The following is a 13,402-nucleotide window of genomic DNA, read 5'->3' as shown; positions in this document are numbered from 1 at the left end:
GGGGGCCTGCGGGGACCGTCGCGCGGGCCGAATGGCGACCGCGCTGCGGGACACATGACTGCGGCCTCCGCCCTGCCCCGCCCGCCTCCCCGCGCAGTCGCCAGCCGTCCCTTCCCGGGCGAGGCAGGCCCCGAGCGTCACCGCTCCGCGCGTCCTCCGCCCTCCCGAGCGCCCCGGCCGGCCGAGCAAACCGAAAGCGCGCGCCGGTCCCTCGCCCTCCGCCCCGATCGCCGCCGCGGGGAGAGCCGCGCGCTCCGCCGGCCGCCGCCCCGGCCCCGCGCCGGCCCCGCCCCGGGAGGCCGCGCACCCAGCCGGCCGCGGGCACCCCCGGGTCCCGGGTCCTCCGACCGCTGCGGCGGCGGCGGCGGCGGCCTGGGCGGTGGCTCCTCCCCTCCTGGCAGCTGGAACGCGCAGGGCGGCGCGGCGAGGCTCGGCCTGGCCGGTGAGCCGCGCGCAGGATGGGCAGATGTTGCTTCTACACGGTGGGGACGCTGTCCCTGCTTCTGCTGGTGACCAGCGTCACGCTGCTCGTGGCTCGGGTCTTCCAGAAGGCCGTGGATCAGACGATCGGGAAGGTGAGTCGGGTCAGGCTGTGTGTGCACGCGCGCGCGTGTGTTTCCAGGTCCTTCCCCCCCTCTCCCCCCCAGGATCTGATGCCTGGAAGACCCGTACCCGGGCTAGCCCTGCAGCCTGGACCCCCCCTGTGTGAGGTCTCTGTGCTGGTCTTCCTGAGCTGGGAGCTGAGGGTTGAGGGATGGGGAGGTACGGAGGCAAATGTGTTCACTTAAAAAGAGGTGGACTTTAAAAAAAAAAAAAAAAGAGGGGGAGGCTTTCTCGTATGTTCTGTCCTTTGCATTTCTCTCCACCGGCTCTGCACACCCCAATCTCTTGAGTACCTACTGTTTGTGTCCCACTTGAAGGGGTGATAAGGCCAAATGAAAAGCATCGCAGGAGGGGCGGGGTACGTGGCCTGCCCCCATGACCTTTGAAGTGCTGTGGTGCTGGGGTTGAGCAGGGACTGTGCACCTACCCTGTGCCTGCGTTCGTGGGCTGGGCAGGACACTTGGCAGGCAGGCCAAGGCCTGCAGACTGGCAGTCTGTGCTTCGTCTTTGTATCTTGTAAGGCCAGCCCCTGTTGCCATGTCTGGCCATTATTCTTGTTCTCTCTTAGACAACCATCCCTTTGAAGGCACAGGGGCATTTAGATGCTTCTGGACTGCATAGCTAGCCGTGTCAGAAGTTCCCTGTTCTCACACTTTCTAGTCATTTCTGCTCTCCTTTCACCCGCATCCACGGAGCTTGGTAAAAACAGGAACAGGAGAGAGTTACTGGAATCACCCTTTCCTTTAATTAAAAAAAAAAAAAAATAAGGCTGGAGATTAGCCAGTCATTTATTTATTTTTCTTTTGTAATACTGGGGGTTTGAAGTCAGGACCTGTACTATACTATAAATACCTAGGCTGACACAGCGATCATGACCAGCTTATTGATTGAGATGGGGGCGTCTCCTTCATTTTTCACCTAGGTTGGCTTCAAACTAATCCTCCTAATCACTACCTCCTGCGTAGCCAGGATCATAGATGTGACCAGCTGCTCTCAGCTTGAAGCAACCTTTCTTGTTAGTGCCCACAACCTGATGCACAATGTCTCTTAATGATTGCTGCACCTGCCGTCAGCCAGATACAAAGCCTGGGCCTGGTCCCATTAGACTTACTGCTCCCTTTTTTGTAAAGTTGCCTTCTTCCAGGAGGCAATATCTATCTATCTCTCTATCTATCTGTCTATCTATATCCATATAGATAGATATACAGACATATATATGTATATATATATATATATATATATATATATATATATACAGATATGTAGATAGATATACACAGAGAGATTCTCTCAACAGAGGTTTCCAGAAGTAATCAGTTACTTGTGATCTGTCAATTGGAGGAGGAGAAAAAAACCTTTAGTATCACAACAAAGCATCATTTAATTTTTACTAACTTTTCATTGCCAAGGGAATACAAGGCCTACATGCTCAGCAAAGACCTTGTTCCTCTGAGCATCCATATTCATTCTCACAGCTAAATCTCCATGGGAGATTTATTTGAGGACATAAACTCTTGCTGTGGGTGCTGGAGTTATGCTGTGTCACATCAGTATGTGAATTGTTTTGTGTAGCTTTGTTTCAGGGGAGACCTATGGAATGGGGACCCTCATGTAGCCATAGTGGCACCCTTTCTCCAAGTTTCTCTGGGGAAAAGGTGTCTGTAAGGCATCTGAGTTGGTGTTGGCCTTTCTAAGTGGCTTTTTTCCAGGAGGAGTAGTGTCTATCTCACTGATACGTTACAGTACAGAAGTACTGTGCAATGGGGTTTCTGATATGAAGGCTGTGACAGAGCTAAGTTTGAGTGGACAGATTTGAGAATGTTATAGGTCCCACATTACCATTCTGCTCTTTGCTGCCCTGCCATGTCAGCTGGGTGATCATGGCTGGTCATTTAACTTCCTTGATTCATGTTTCCCTATCTGTAGACTGAAATAATAATAAGTAATGTAAAGAGAAAGGTTGTAAGAATTAGTCAAGCAAGTGGGTGAGTATAATTAAGGCTTAAGAAATGATAGCAATTTTATTAGAAGGCACACAACAAAAACATACATGAGATTATAATTCAGACACTATGGATAGGTTTTTATCTTTGTTTTTGTCTGGGGTTTTGCCTAGACTAGAGCAAACTCATGACCCTGCTGTCTGTGAGCCTTGCATGGACTACAGGTGCACTACACCATGCATGGCTTTCTTATGTTTAGATCTTTAAGCTGCCATTTTCTTGTGTGTATGGGGGAGTAGGAGAACTAGGGCTTGAACTCGGGGCATTGTTGTGCTCTTGCTTAGCATTTACTCTTGCTTAGCATCAAGACTGGCACTCTGCCACTTGAGCCATAGATCTACTTCTGGCCTTGGGGTGGTTAATTGGAGATATTAGTCTCTTGAGTTTGTATGCTCAAGGTGTCTTAAAACCATGGTTCTCAGATTTCAGCCTCCTGAGTAGCTTGGGTTATAGGTATGAGTCACTGGAACCTAAATGATCTTACCATTTTCAAGTGTTGATTTAGGACAAGTTACTGAACATCTCATAGCCTCAATTTCATAATTCAAAAATGAGAAGGAGTGAGCTGGGAAGGTGGCTCAGTGGTAGAGTGCTTGCCTTGCACGCAGGAGGCCCTGGGTTTGATTCCTCAGCACCACATAAGCAGAAAAAACCAGAAGTGGCACTGTGACTCAAGTGGTAGAGCACTAGCCTTGAGCTGAAGAGCTGAGGGACAGCGCCCAGGCCCAGAGTTCAGGCCCCACAACCGGACCCCCCCCCCAAAAAAAAGACTAGCCATGTCAACGAGTTCTCTGGCCAGTCGTGGGGCCTGAACTCTGGGCCTAGGCACTGTCCCTCAGCTCTTCAGCTCAAGGATAGGACTCTACCACTTGAGCCATCTTCCCAGCCCTGTCAAAGAGTTCTTAAGACCCTCATCTCAGTCACTGAAAAGTTGGGCACAGTAGCACTTGTCCCAGCTATAAAGAAAGTATAAATAGGAGGATTGGCTTCCAGTGCTGGTGGCCCATATCTGTAATCCTAGCTACTCAAGACGCTGAGATCTGAGGATCACCATAAGAACAGCCCAGGCAGGAAAGTCCATGAAACTCTAATCTCCAGTTAACCACCCCCAACTGGAAGTGGCACTGTGACTCAAAGTGGTAGAGTGCTAGCTTTGAATAAAAAAGCTCAGGGATAGTGCTCAGGCCCTGAGTTTAAGCCCCACAAACTGTCAATGAAGGTGGAGGAGGAAAAGGAGGAGGAGGAGGAGGAAGAGGAAGAGGAGGAAGTAGGAGAAGAGAAAGTTATTCAGGATAGCCCAGGGATAAGATCCTATTTGGAAAATAACTACTAAAGCAAAAGGAGGCAAGGGTGAGCTCAATTGGTAGAATGCCTGCCCAGAACGCTCAAGACCTGGGCTCAAATTCCAGAAAGACCAAAAAATAAAAGAGGAGCAGGAAAGGGATGAAATTCAAATGTGTAGGGTTAGCTACTTGTTCGAAGTTTAGTAAAATAATTGTATGAAGAATTTATTTCAAGTGATTATTGTCCTTAAGTCCCTCTTCCGTGACTAAGGTGATGGAAGGAAGACTTTTGTTTTGGCTAGTGAAAATGGTAGAAAGGAAGAGCTATTATTAGAATCTAATGTCCAAGGTGCTCAGTGCTTAAAGGAACCAAAATTTAGATGACCAAAAACTAATAGAAAGGAATCAGAGCTAGTCCTGAAGAAGATGGAGAGGCTAGCTTCTCAAAGCTCTGTCTTAGAGTGATGCAGCTGGACAAGGCCTTTTATGAGCGGGAAAGGAGACAGAGAGAGGCAGCAGACTGGTTAAAGTCTTTTTTAGTGAGGACATGTCTTCTGCAGAACTTCAAGTGGAACTTGACCTTGACCTTGTGTGGCTGGTTAATAAGGAAGAATGTTACAAATGTCATATAAGTTCTACCAATCTAAGAATGGTCTAGCTGTTATCTTAACCATCTAAGTGGGGCTTTTCAGCCAACGGGTTGCAGGATGGGTAGAAGGGAAGGAAGGATCAGAGGACAATCTCGAAGGAGCCTCTGTTCTAGAAACCAGATATTCTTTTTTTTTTTAGTCAGTTGTGGAGTTTGAACTCTGGGCCTGGGAGCTGTCCCTCAGCTCTTCAGCCTAAGGCTTAGTGATCTACCACTTGAGCCACAGCACCACTTCTGGCTTTTAGTGCTTATGTGGTGCTAAGGAATCGAACCCAGGGCCTCATGCATGCAAGGCAAGCACTCTACCACTGAGCCACCTTCCCAGCCTGAAACCAGATATTCTGTTCTCATGGGAACTGTCTTGAATTGGGCAAGCCCTGAAATTATTGCTGCTTCCATGTTCTCCTTTGCAAAAGCAGTATAGACAGTCCTTCCTCTTTAGCCCATATCTACTTCCTGGGGGATATGAGTGCATTAGCAAGGCCTTCTTTGTCAGGCACTTGCACCTTTCTGAGGACAGAGCTTTGCAGAAGCCTAAAAGACTATTCTGCTGGAAAGCAAATGGCTTTAGCATCTCTCTCAGTCCTATGACTAAGCTGTTGTCTCTCTTTTTAATTTTATTCTCTGTGAAACTGGGATCCAACCCTGAGTTTTACATATATAGGCAAGCTGTCTACTGCTGAGCTAGAGCTTCAGTTAACTCCTCAGCTAAGGAGTTCTCAAGGATTCCTCATACAGTGATCTCATCTCCTGAGTTGCCTCCCATGACACAAGATTTTCTGAATTGGAAAAAGCCTTTGGAGAGTAAGCTATTATTTAACCTTTTTTTGTGTGCCTATCCTGGGGCTTGAACTCAAGGCCTAGCTCAGTCTCTGAGCTTTTAGGCTCAAGGTTAGCATCCTACCATTTGAACTACAGCTCCATTTCTGGCTTTTTGGTGCTCAACTGGAGATGAGAGTCTCATGGATCTTTAATACTTAGCCTGGCTTTTAACCTCGATCCTCAGATCTCAGCTTCCTGAGTAGTTAGGATTATAGGAGTGAGCCACTGGTACCTGCCTGGCTGTCCTTATTTTACTTTCAGGGAGGCTTATCTAAAGCCCAAGAAGACGGGTAGAGTTGGGAAACTTGAGGCCCTAACACGGAACACTTTTCACACACAAGGATACTATGTGCCCCATCTGCCTGGGATTATCCTGCTGGCCTTATGTATACTTGTTCTGGCACAAATATTAGCTATCATACCCTTTGGTTTGGACAGAATTTTTTCACTGCTATTGGGGCTTGAACTCAGAGCTTGGGCACTGTTCCTTAGCTTATTTGCTCAAGGCTGGTGCTCTATCACTTAAGTCACAGCTCCACTTCTGGCTTTTGGTGGTTACTTGGAGATAAGAGTCTTCCAGACTTTCCTACCATGACTGGCTTCAAACCAGCATCCTCATATCCCAGTCTCCTGAATAGGTAAGATTTTGGGGCTATGCCACTGGTCTGTTGGACAATAAATTTTATGGCTACCTTCCACCCCCATCCACAAACTACAAGCTGGTTGAAGTAATATAGGATTCCCCTTATTTATTTTTCTTTCCTTCTTTCTTCTTCCTCCTCTTCCACTTCCTCCTCTCCCTCCTCCCCCTCCTCCTCTACTTCCTCCTCTTCCTCCTCCACTTTGAGTGTCAGTTCCACTTTTGGTTTATTCTGGTGGTTAATTGGAGATACGAATTTCATAGGCTCTCCTACCCAGGCTGTCTTTGACCACAGTCCTCAAATCTCAGCCTCCTGGCTAGGTAGGATTACAGGTATGAGCTACCAGTGCCTGGCATTCCTTGTTTCTTTTTGTGAAGCTGAAAGGGGAAACTTAGACATGGAATAGAAAAGCCCGGCGTAGTTAGGCCTCCCTGAGAGTACAACAGAAACTTCAGAGTCAGCAAAGAGTAGGCTGATCTCTGTCTGCCACTCTTTCCTTTTGCTGTCTCAGCAGTCAGCTTCCTTTAGTTATTCATCCTGTCCTGGCTGTTTACTCACCCTGGCTTCCCAAGCCCACTTCTGCATGGCCTTCTGGCTCCTGAGCCTCATCTCTTAGCTTCTATCTTCTGAGTTCCTTCTCTCTCTCTCTCTCTCTCTCTCTCTCTCTCTCTCTTGCCAGTATTGGGGCTTGAACTCAGGGCCTGAGCACTGCTCCTTACCTTTTTCACTAAAGGCTGGTGTTCTACCACTTGAGCTATAGGTCCACTTCTAACTTTTTGCTGGTTAAATGGAGATAAAAGTCTCATAGACTTTCCTGTCCCCGCTGGCTTGGAACCGCAATCCTCATATCTCAGCCTCCTGAGTAGCTAGGATTATAGGCATGAACTACCAGCACGCAGCTTTCCAAGTTCTTTTTTTGGGGGGTGGGGGGCTCGGTCATGGGCCTGAACTCAGGGCCTGGGCGCTGTCCCTCAGCTCTTCAGCTCAAGGCTAGCGCTCTACCACTTGAGCCACAGCTCCACTTCTGGCTTTTTTTTCTGCCTATGTGGTGCTGAGGAATCGAACCCAGGGCCTCGTGCATGCAAGGCAAGCGCTCTACCACTGAGCCACCTTCCCAGCCCCCTTTCCAAGTTCTTAACAGAGTAACACAATGGATTGGCTGAGCACAGGTAAAAATCAGGGAGCAGCATGCTTTCTTTCCTTTCGAGATTCTTTGACTTTTATACAGAATTATCCAGCTCCACCCTGGCTCTCAGAAACTTGATCTTATGATAGCAGAATTGTATTCTTTTTCCTTCAGCTTCTTACTAATCCATGTTGATCATGATTGCGCTCATTATGCACATTGTTACAACAGTGGAATAGACATGTAGTTCACACAGTTGTCACTAGATGCTAGGAGAAGCCATTAAGGGGATGTAGAAAATTCCAGACCATGCCAAGACCTGCTAAGTCAGAATCATTTGGATGGGGATCAGATTAAGGAGCTAACCATAAAATCCATTGCTGAGTTGGACAATGCTTATTTTAGCTCATGTCTTCAGGTTCATTGAGGTGGGATTCCAGTTGAGGACAGAAAAGGAATAATTCATATTAATCTTCAATTTACATTGAGGGAAAATTAGTTTTAGAAGGGGGAGAGGAAAGTTCCTACATGCCAAAATCATTTTGCTTTCTGGTCTAGTAAAGTCCAGGATTTCATTCTGCCAGGCCCCTGCAAGGGCCCATCTGTTCTGCCAGACATTTGCTTGTTTCACAGAGAAGAACCAGAATGGAGAAATCTGCTCATTAATGAAAACATAGGATGTTGGCCAAGGAGGTGGACATTCATGACCTACGTCTTCAAGATAGGTACTATGTCATATATAACATACTAAAGGTGGGACTTATAATCAAAACGAGCAAATAGTCAACAGCCAAGGAAAAAGAAAAGCTCTTTTAGGTATTTGCTTTCTATTTCTAGAAGCACTTTTTGATCTATGTGTTGGAAGTCATTGGTTTATTTAGGCAGTATTTACAGAGTATGGACCTTCTGTGAAGCAGAGGGCTAGGGGCTTTGTATCTATGAAGACACAAAAATCACAATTCTTGCCCTTGTAGATTTTATAATCTAATTTAAACCCTTGGCCTCTGGCTGCTTCACACTCTTGGAAACTATTGAAGACTCCAAAGAATTTATAATTTGGTGGATTATATCTCTTAATATTTATAATATCAACATTAAAACTATAAGCATTTTGGGAAATTATTTTGGTGATACTTAGGATTAAACCCATACTAGGCAAGTGTGTTATTACTGGAGCCATGCCCCCAGCCCAGGAGAAAATTTTAGAACACAAGAATATACCAGCACATTCTCTATCAACCAGCAGAGCAAGGAATGTGTTACATGCCAGGCCTCTGGAAAGATCTACACTATACTCACCTAGGGAAGGAGAATTTAAAAAGGCAAATGATGTGTTAGCATCTGGGTTGATTCTCTCTATCTTGGCAATGGTAAACAATGCTGCAATTAACATGTTTGTGCTGGTAGCTGTAGTATAGCCTTGTTTGTGTTCTTTAGGATAAATCCCAGAAGTAGAATTTCTGGATCGTAGAGACACTCTATGTTTATTTTTTTGAGGAACCTCCATACTGCTTTCCAGAGTGACTGAACAAATTTACATTCCCACCAACAGTTTAATAGTGTTCCCTTTTGGCCACATCCCCACCAGCATCTGTTATTGTTGGTTTTCTTGATAATAGACATTCTAATTAGGGTGAGATGGAATCTTAATGATGTTTAGGTTTGCACTCCTTTTTTTTGGGGGGGGGGTCCAGTCGTGAGGCCTGAACTCTGGGCTTGGGTGCTGTCCCTCAGCTCTTCAGCTCAAGACTAGCGCTCTACCACTTGAGCCACAGCACCACTTCCGGCTTTTTTCTTTTTGCTTATGTGGTGCTGAGGAATCAAACCCAGGGCCTCAGGGATGCAAGGCAAGCGCTCTACCACTGAGCCAACTTCCCAGCCCAAGATTTGCACTTCTTTATGGCCACAAATGTTGAACATTTCTTCTTGTGTCTATTGGCCATTCTTCTTTTGAGAAGTCTCTTTAAGTCCATTTATTGGTTGGGTTGTTGTTTCTTTGAGGGTTTGTTCATATAAAATGATGTTTCTCAAAATGAACTCTGGGCAATGGAAACGAGAAGATTTTTTGTTATTTTGCTTTTGTTTTATTTTCTCCTTTGTCTCTGTTTTTTTATTCCTGTATCTTTTGTCTTCTATGTAAGTTTATCTGTTTGGGGGTGGGTAAGGAGGAGCACAGAAATGGTGGGCAAAGGATGAACAAATGCAGCATCGATACTCACTAGACACTTTGTTGAGAATGAACTACACAACTTGTGGGGGAGAGGAGTTGGGAGGGAAAAGCTGGGAGAAAATGAGGAAAGAAGTGATACTGTTTAAAAAGAAATATACTCATTAACTGACTTCTGTAACTGTAACACCTCTGTACATTACCTTTGCAATAAAAATGAAATAAATTAATTCATCCTTGAATGCTCTGAGAAGGTTTTTGGAATCCTAGCAGTTGCACAGATCACATTCTTCCAGTTTTAATTTAATATGCTGCTTTTTTTTTAGAACATTAAAATTACGTGATAACCCTACTTAATATTTCTAGAAGACCAATTTGGAAACTATATTATCGATTTGGAACCCACCAGGATTCTGTTTAGTGTATCATTTATTTATTGTGTCCTTTTAGTGTGCTCATGAATCCACTGTTAGAGATGAGAGTTTGGGCCATCTATGACTGAGGTCCTGAAAATTGCTCATCTCTCTCTCTCTCTCTCTCTCTCTCTCTCTCTCTCTCTCTCTTCTCTGTACAGCATCATCAGTACAACTGACTTACTCCCTGATTCCATGGTAGCTGCAGCTCTGCAGTGATTTAATCCATATGCCATCATTTGGTATTTATGTCCTTTTGGAATGAAGAGGTTCTGTCATATTTAGTTTGTATCATCTTCTTATTCTGCCAGATGCAAAGCCTTATAGAAGATAGTCAGGTTCTGGAAGTATAGCTCAGTGATAGGGTACTTGTCTACTGTGCACAAGGTCCTGGGTTTGATTCCTGGCATTACACACACAAGCACACACACACACACACAAGCACACACACATACTACTACTTTTTTTTTTTTTTTAAGATGGTCAATAAACATCCTTGGATGAATGGAAGGATGGATGGATGAAAACGGTCTTTGGGAATGCTTCTGCTTGTTGTTAACTGTATTGCTCATACTCCATTTTGCAGTGCTGTCCTCTAAATTTCCCTGTGGCATGAGTCCACGCAGAGTAGGGGCTGACCTCACTGTCAAAGTTCATTTGAATTACTGTCACAAAATACTATTGACTGAGTAGCTTGGAAAGAACAAATTGTGTTACTCATAGTTCTGGAGTCTGAGAGGTTAGGGCACTGACAGATTTGGAACCTAGGGAAGACCTACTTCTGCATGGACAATAGTTTTCTCTACCTAACTTTTATGTGGTGAAATTGGTGAACAAGCTCTCTGAATCTTTTACAGGGTGCCAATGCCATCCACAAGGGCTCTTCTCTTCCAAACTGATCACTTCTCAAAGGCCCTACTCTGAATAACATCATCCCGGGCTTGAGAATTTCAACATTGAATTTGGAGGGGACATGATTCAAACAATTATGCCCTCATCTTTCATTCCCCTTTGACTCCTAAGGCCCTGCGAAGATGCCTTGCTCGTGCTTGCTCTGTTGTCCTTCTTAGAGTAGAGAAATATCTCTCTGTATACAGACTTCTTTATGAAAATCAGAAAGATGAAGCACAGCTTGAGAGGTCATGGCAGAAGTAAGCGCATCCATATTCTGCATAGCAGTGAATACAGCTGTGAGGGTTTGACATACAAGGAGCCCAACAGCTCCTTCACCTTTGCCATCTAGCTCTTCCAGCACCGAGGTTACACCTTGTCCAGAGAAAGTGAGAACAGAGTGTAGTGTCACAGTAATGTCCTCACTCATCACAATCCTATTTAAGAATTTTATTTTTCTACTTGACAAGTAAAAATCACATATACTTATGGAGTATAGCGTGACATGTTTATATATGAACACATTATATTGTCGTTAAATCAAGATATTTAACATCAGGATTACCTCATATGTTTATTTTTGTGTGTGTGATGAGAACACTCAAAATCTACTTTGCTATGGCAAGTAATGCATTCATATAAATGTTGTGGTGTATGATGAATCTCTTGAACTTACTCCTCCTGTGTAACTGAATTCCATGGATTTTAGCAACACCTCCTCAAACCTATATCCTGATAAATCTCTTCTTTTCCTTCTTCCTTGCTTCCTTTCCTCCCTCCCTCCCTCTTCCTTCCTTCCTTCATTCCTTTCTTTCTTTTTTTTGGTCGGTTGTGGGGCCTGAACTCTGGGCCTGGGTCCTGCCCCTCAGCTTTTCAGCTCAAGGCTAGCGCTCTACCACTTGAGCCACAGCACCACTTCCAGTTTTCTGGTGGTTAATTGGAGATAAGAGTCTCACAGACTTTCCTGTCCTCAGATCTCAGCCTCCTAAGTAGCTAGGATTACAGACATGAGCCACCGGTCCCCGGCTTTTCTTTTTTTTTTTTTTTTTTGGTCGGTCGTGGGCCTGAACTCTGGGACTGGGTGCTGTCCCTCAGCTCTTCAGCTCAAGGCTAGCGCTCTACCACTTGAGCCACAGTGCCACTTTTTCTGCTTATGTGGTGCTTCATGCATGCAAGGTAAGCACTCTACCACTGATTCACCTTCCCAGCCTGATACTCTGGTTATTTTGTAATTATAACTTGTTACTTGGTTGTAACATCTTATCTCTGAGAACATTAATATGCTTGAAGCTCTCATTACCCTACCCTATGCTTTTCTTCATTTTTGTTTTTCATATAGTCTTATTACAGACTGTTGTTTGTTTATATTTAAGAGTAAGAGCCAGGCACTGGTGGCTCATGCCTATAACCCTAGCTACTCAGGAGGCTGAGATCTCAGGATTGCAATTCAAAGCCATCTCCTGGCAGGAAAGTCCATGAGACTCTGGAAAAAACTTTCAATATTGTTTCAGGATGATTTGTTTGAGCCAAGAATTAAGTGTGGGAAGAGAGCTGGGGAATTTTAGCACTCTTTTATATTCTAATATATATACACTAATATATATAAGAATATGGATCCCTCATGGATCTCTGGGAAGATCGTCTGGCCAAGAAACCTAGAGAATAAGCTTCTCACTTCTTGCTAATGTTTGGAGATGCAGTCCATATGTGGATCTGAATGTTTAAGCATGTTCCTTTTAAAGAAAAATGTATATTTTCTTTGAAACTATGTTACTATGAAGAGATTAGAAACTGAAGGATGGTTAACCATAGATGTCAGCCAAGACTGAACATGTCTGGTTCTGGTAGCACCAATGCCTTTAGTTATTTGTGTGTGTGTATATGTGCGTGTGTGTGTATATACGCCACTCTAGCACTTATACTCAGATCCTGGACACTGTTCCTGAACTTTTTTGTTCAAGGCCAGTGCTCTACCATTTGAACCACAGCTCCATTTCCAGCTCTTTTTTTTTTTTTTTTGTCATGGGGCTTGCACTCTGAGTCTGGGTGCTATCCTTGAGCTCTTCAGCTTAAGGTGAATGTCTACCACTTAAGTCACAGTCCAGTTTGCTGTTGGTTAATTGGCGATAAGAGTCTCACTGACTTTCCTGCCCAGACTGGCTTTGAACCATGTTCCTCAGATCTCAGCCTCCCAAGAATCTAGGATTACAAGTGTGAGTCACTGGTGCCCAGCCACTTTCAGCTTTTTGGTGATTAGTGAGATAACAGTCTCTTGTACTTTCCTGACTGGGCTGTCTGTCTTGATTAGAATTGTAATCCTCAGATCTCAGGCTCCTGAATAGCTAGGATTACAGGCGTGAACCAGCATCCAGGTACCACTTTCATTTCTCTCCAAGACCCTGGTTTCTTTTTTTTGGTCGGTTGTGGGGCTTGAACTCTGGGCCTGGGAGCTGTCCCTCAGCTCTTCAGCTCAAGGTGAGCGCTCTACCACTTGAGCTAAGCGCCACTTCCGGTTTTCTGGTGGTTTATTGGAGATAAGAGTCTCATGGTCTCTCCTGCCCAGGCTGGCTTTGAACCGCGATCCTCAGATCTCAGCCTCCTGAGTAGCTAAGATTACAGGCATGAGCCACCGTGCCTGACACCTGGCTTTTCTTTCTTGTCTTTTCCTTCCTTCCTTCCTTCCTTTCCTGCCTTCCTTTCCTTCCTTCCTTTCCTTCCTTCCTTCCTTCCTTCCTTCCTTCCTTCCTTCCTTCCTTCCTTCCTTCCTTCCTTCCTTCCTTTCCTGCCTTCCTTCCTTCCTTCCT

The 13,402-nt window shown here is 45.1% G+C and overlaps 1 protein-coding gene across 1 annotated transcript in view; it reads left to right on the top strand.

Annotated features, from left to right (window-relative positions):
• Nucleotides 1–397: 397 nt before the first annotated feature.
• The window catches only part of Scarb2 (scavenger receptor class B member 2), a 58,292-nt gene continuing 45,287 nt past the window's right edge, over nucleotides 398–13,402 (top strand). The window contains exon 1 of the mRNA XM_042678249.1: nucleotides 398–575. Within this exon, the coding sequence (XP_042534183.1) occupies nucleotides 459–575 (117 nt within the window). The 5' untranslated portion in view covers nucleotides 398–458. The remainder of the gene's footprint in view (nucleotides 576–13,402) is intronic.

Source organism: Dipodomys spectabilis, unplaced genomic scaffold (assembly GCF_019054845.1).
Source record: "Dipodomys spectabilis isolate Male_0828 unplaced genomic scaffold, ASM1905484v1 ptg000043l, whole genome shotgun sequence".
NCBI classification, from domain to species: Eukaryota; Metazoa; Chordata; class Mammalia; order Rodentia; family Heteromyidae; genus Dipodomys; species Dipodomys spectabilis.
This window is presented reverse-complemented; position numbering and strand designations above follow the sequence as displayed.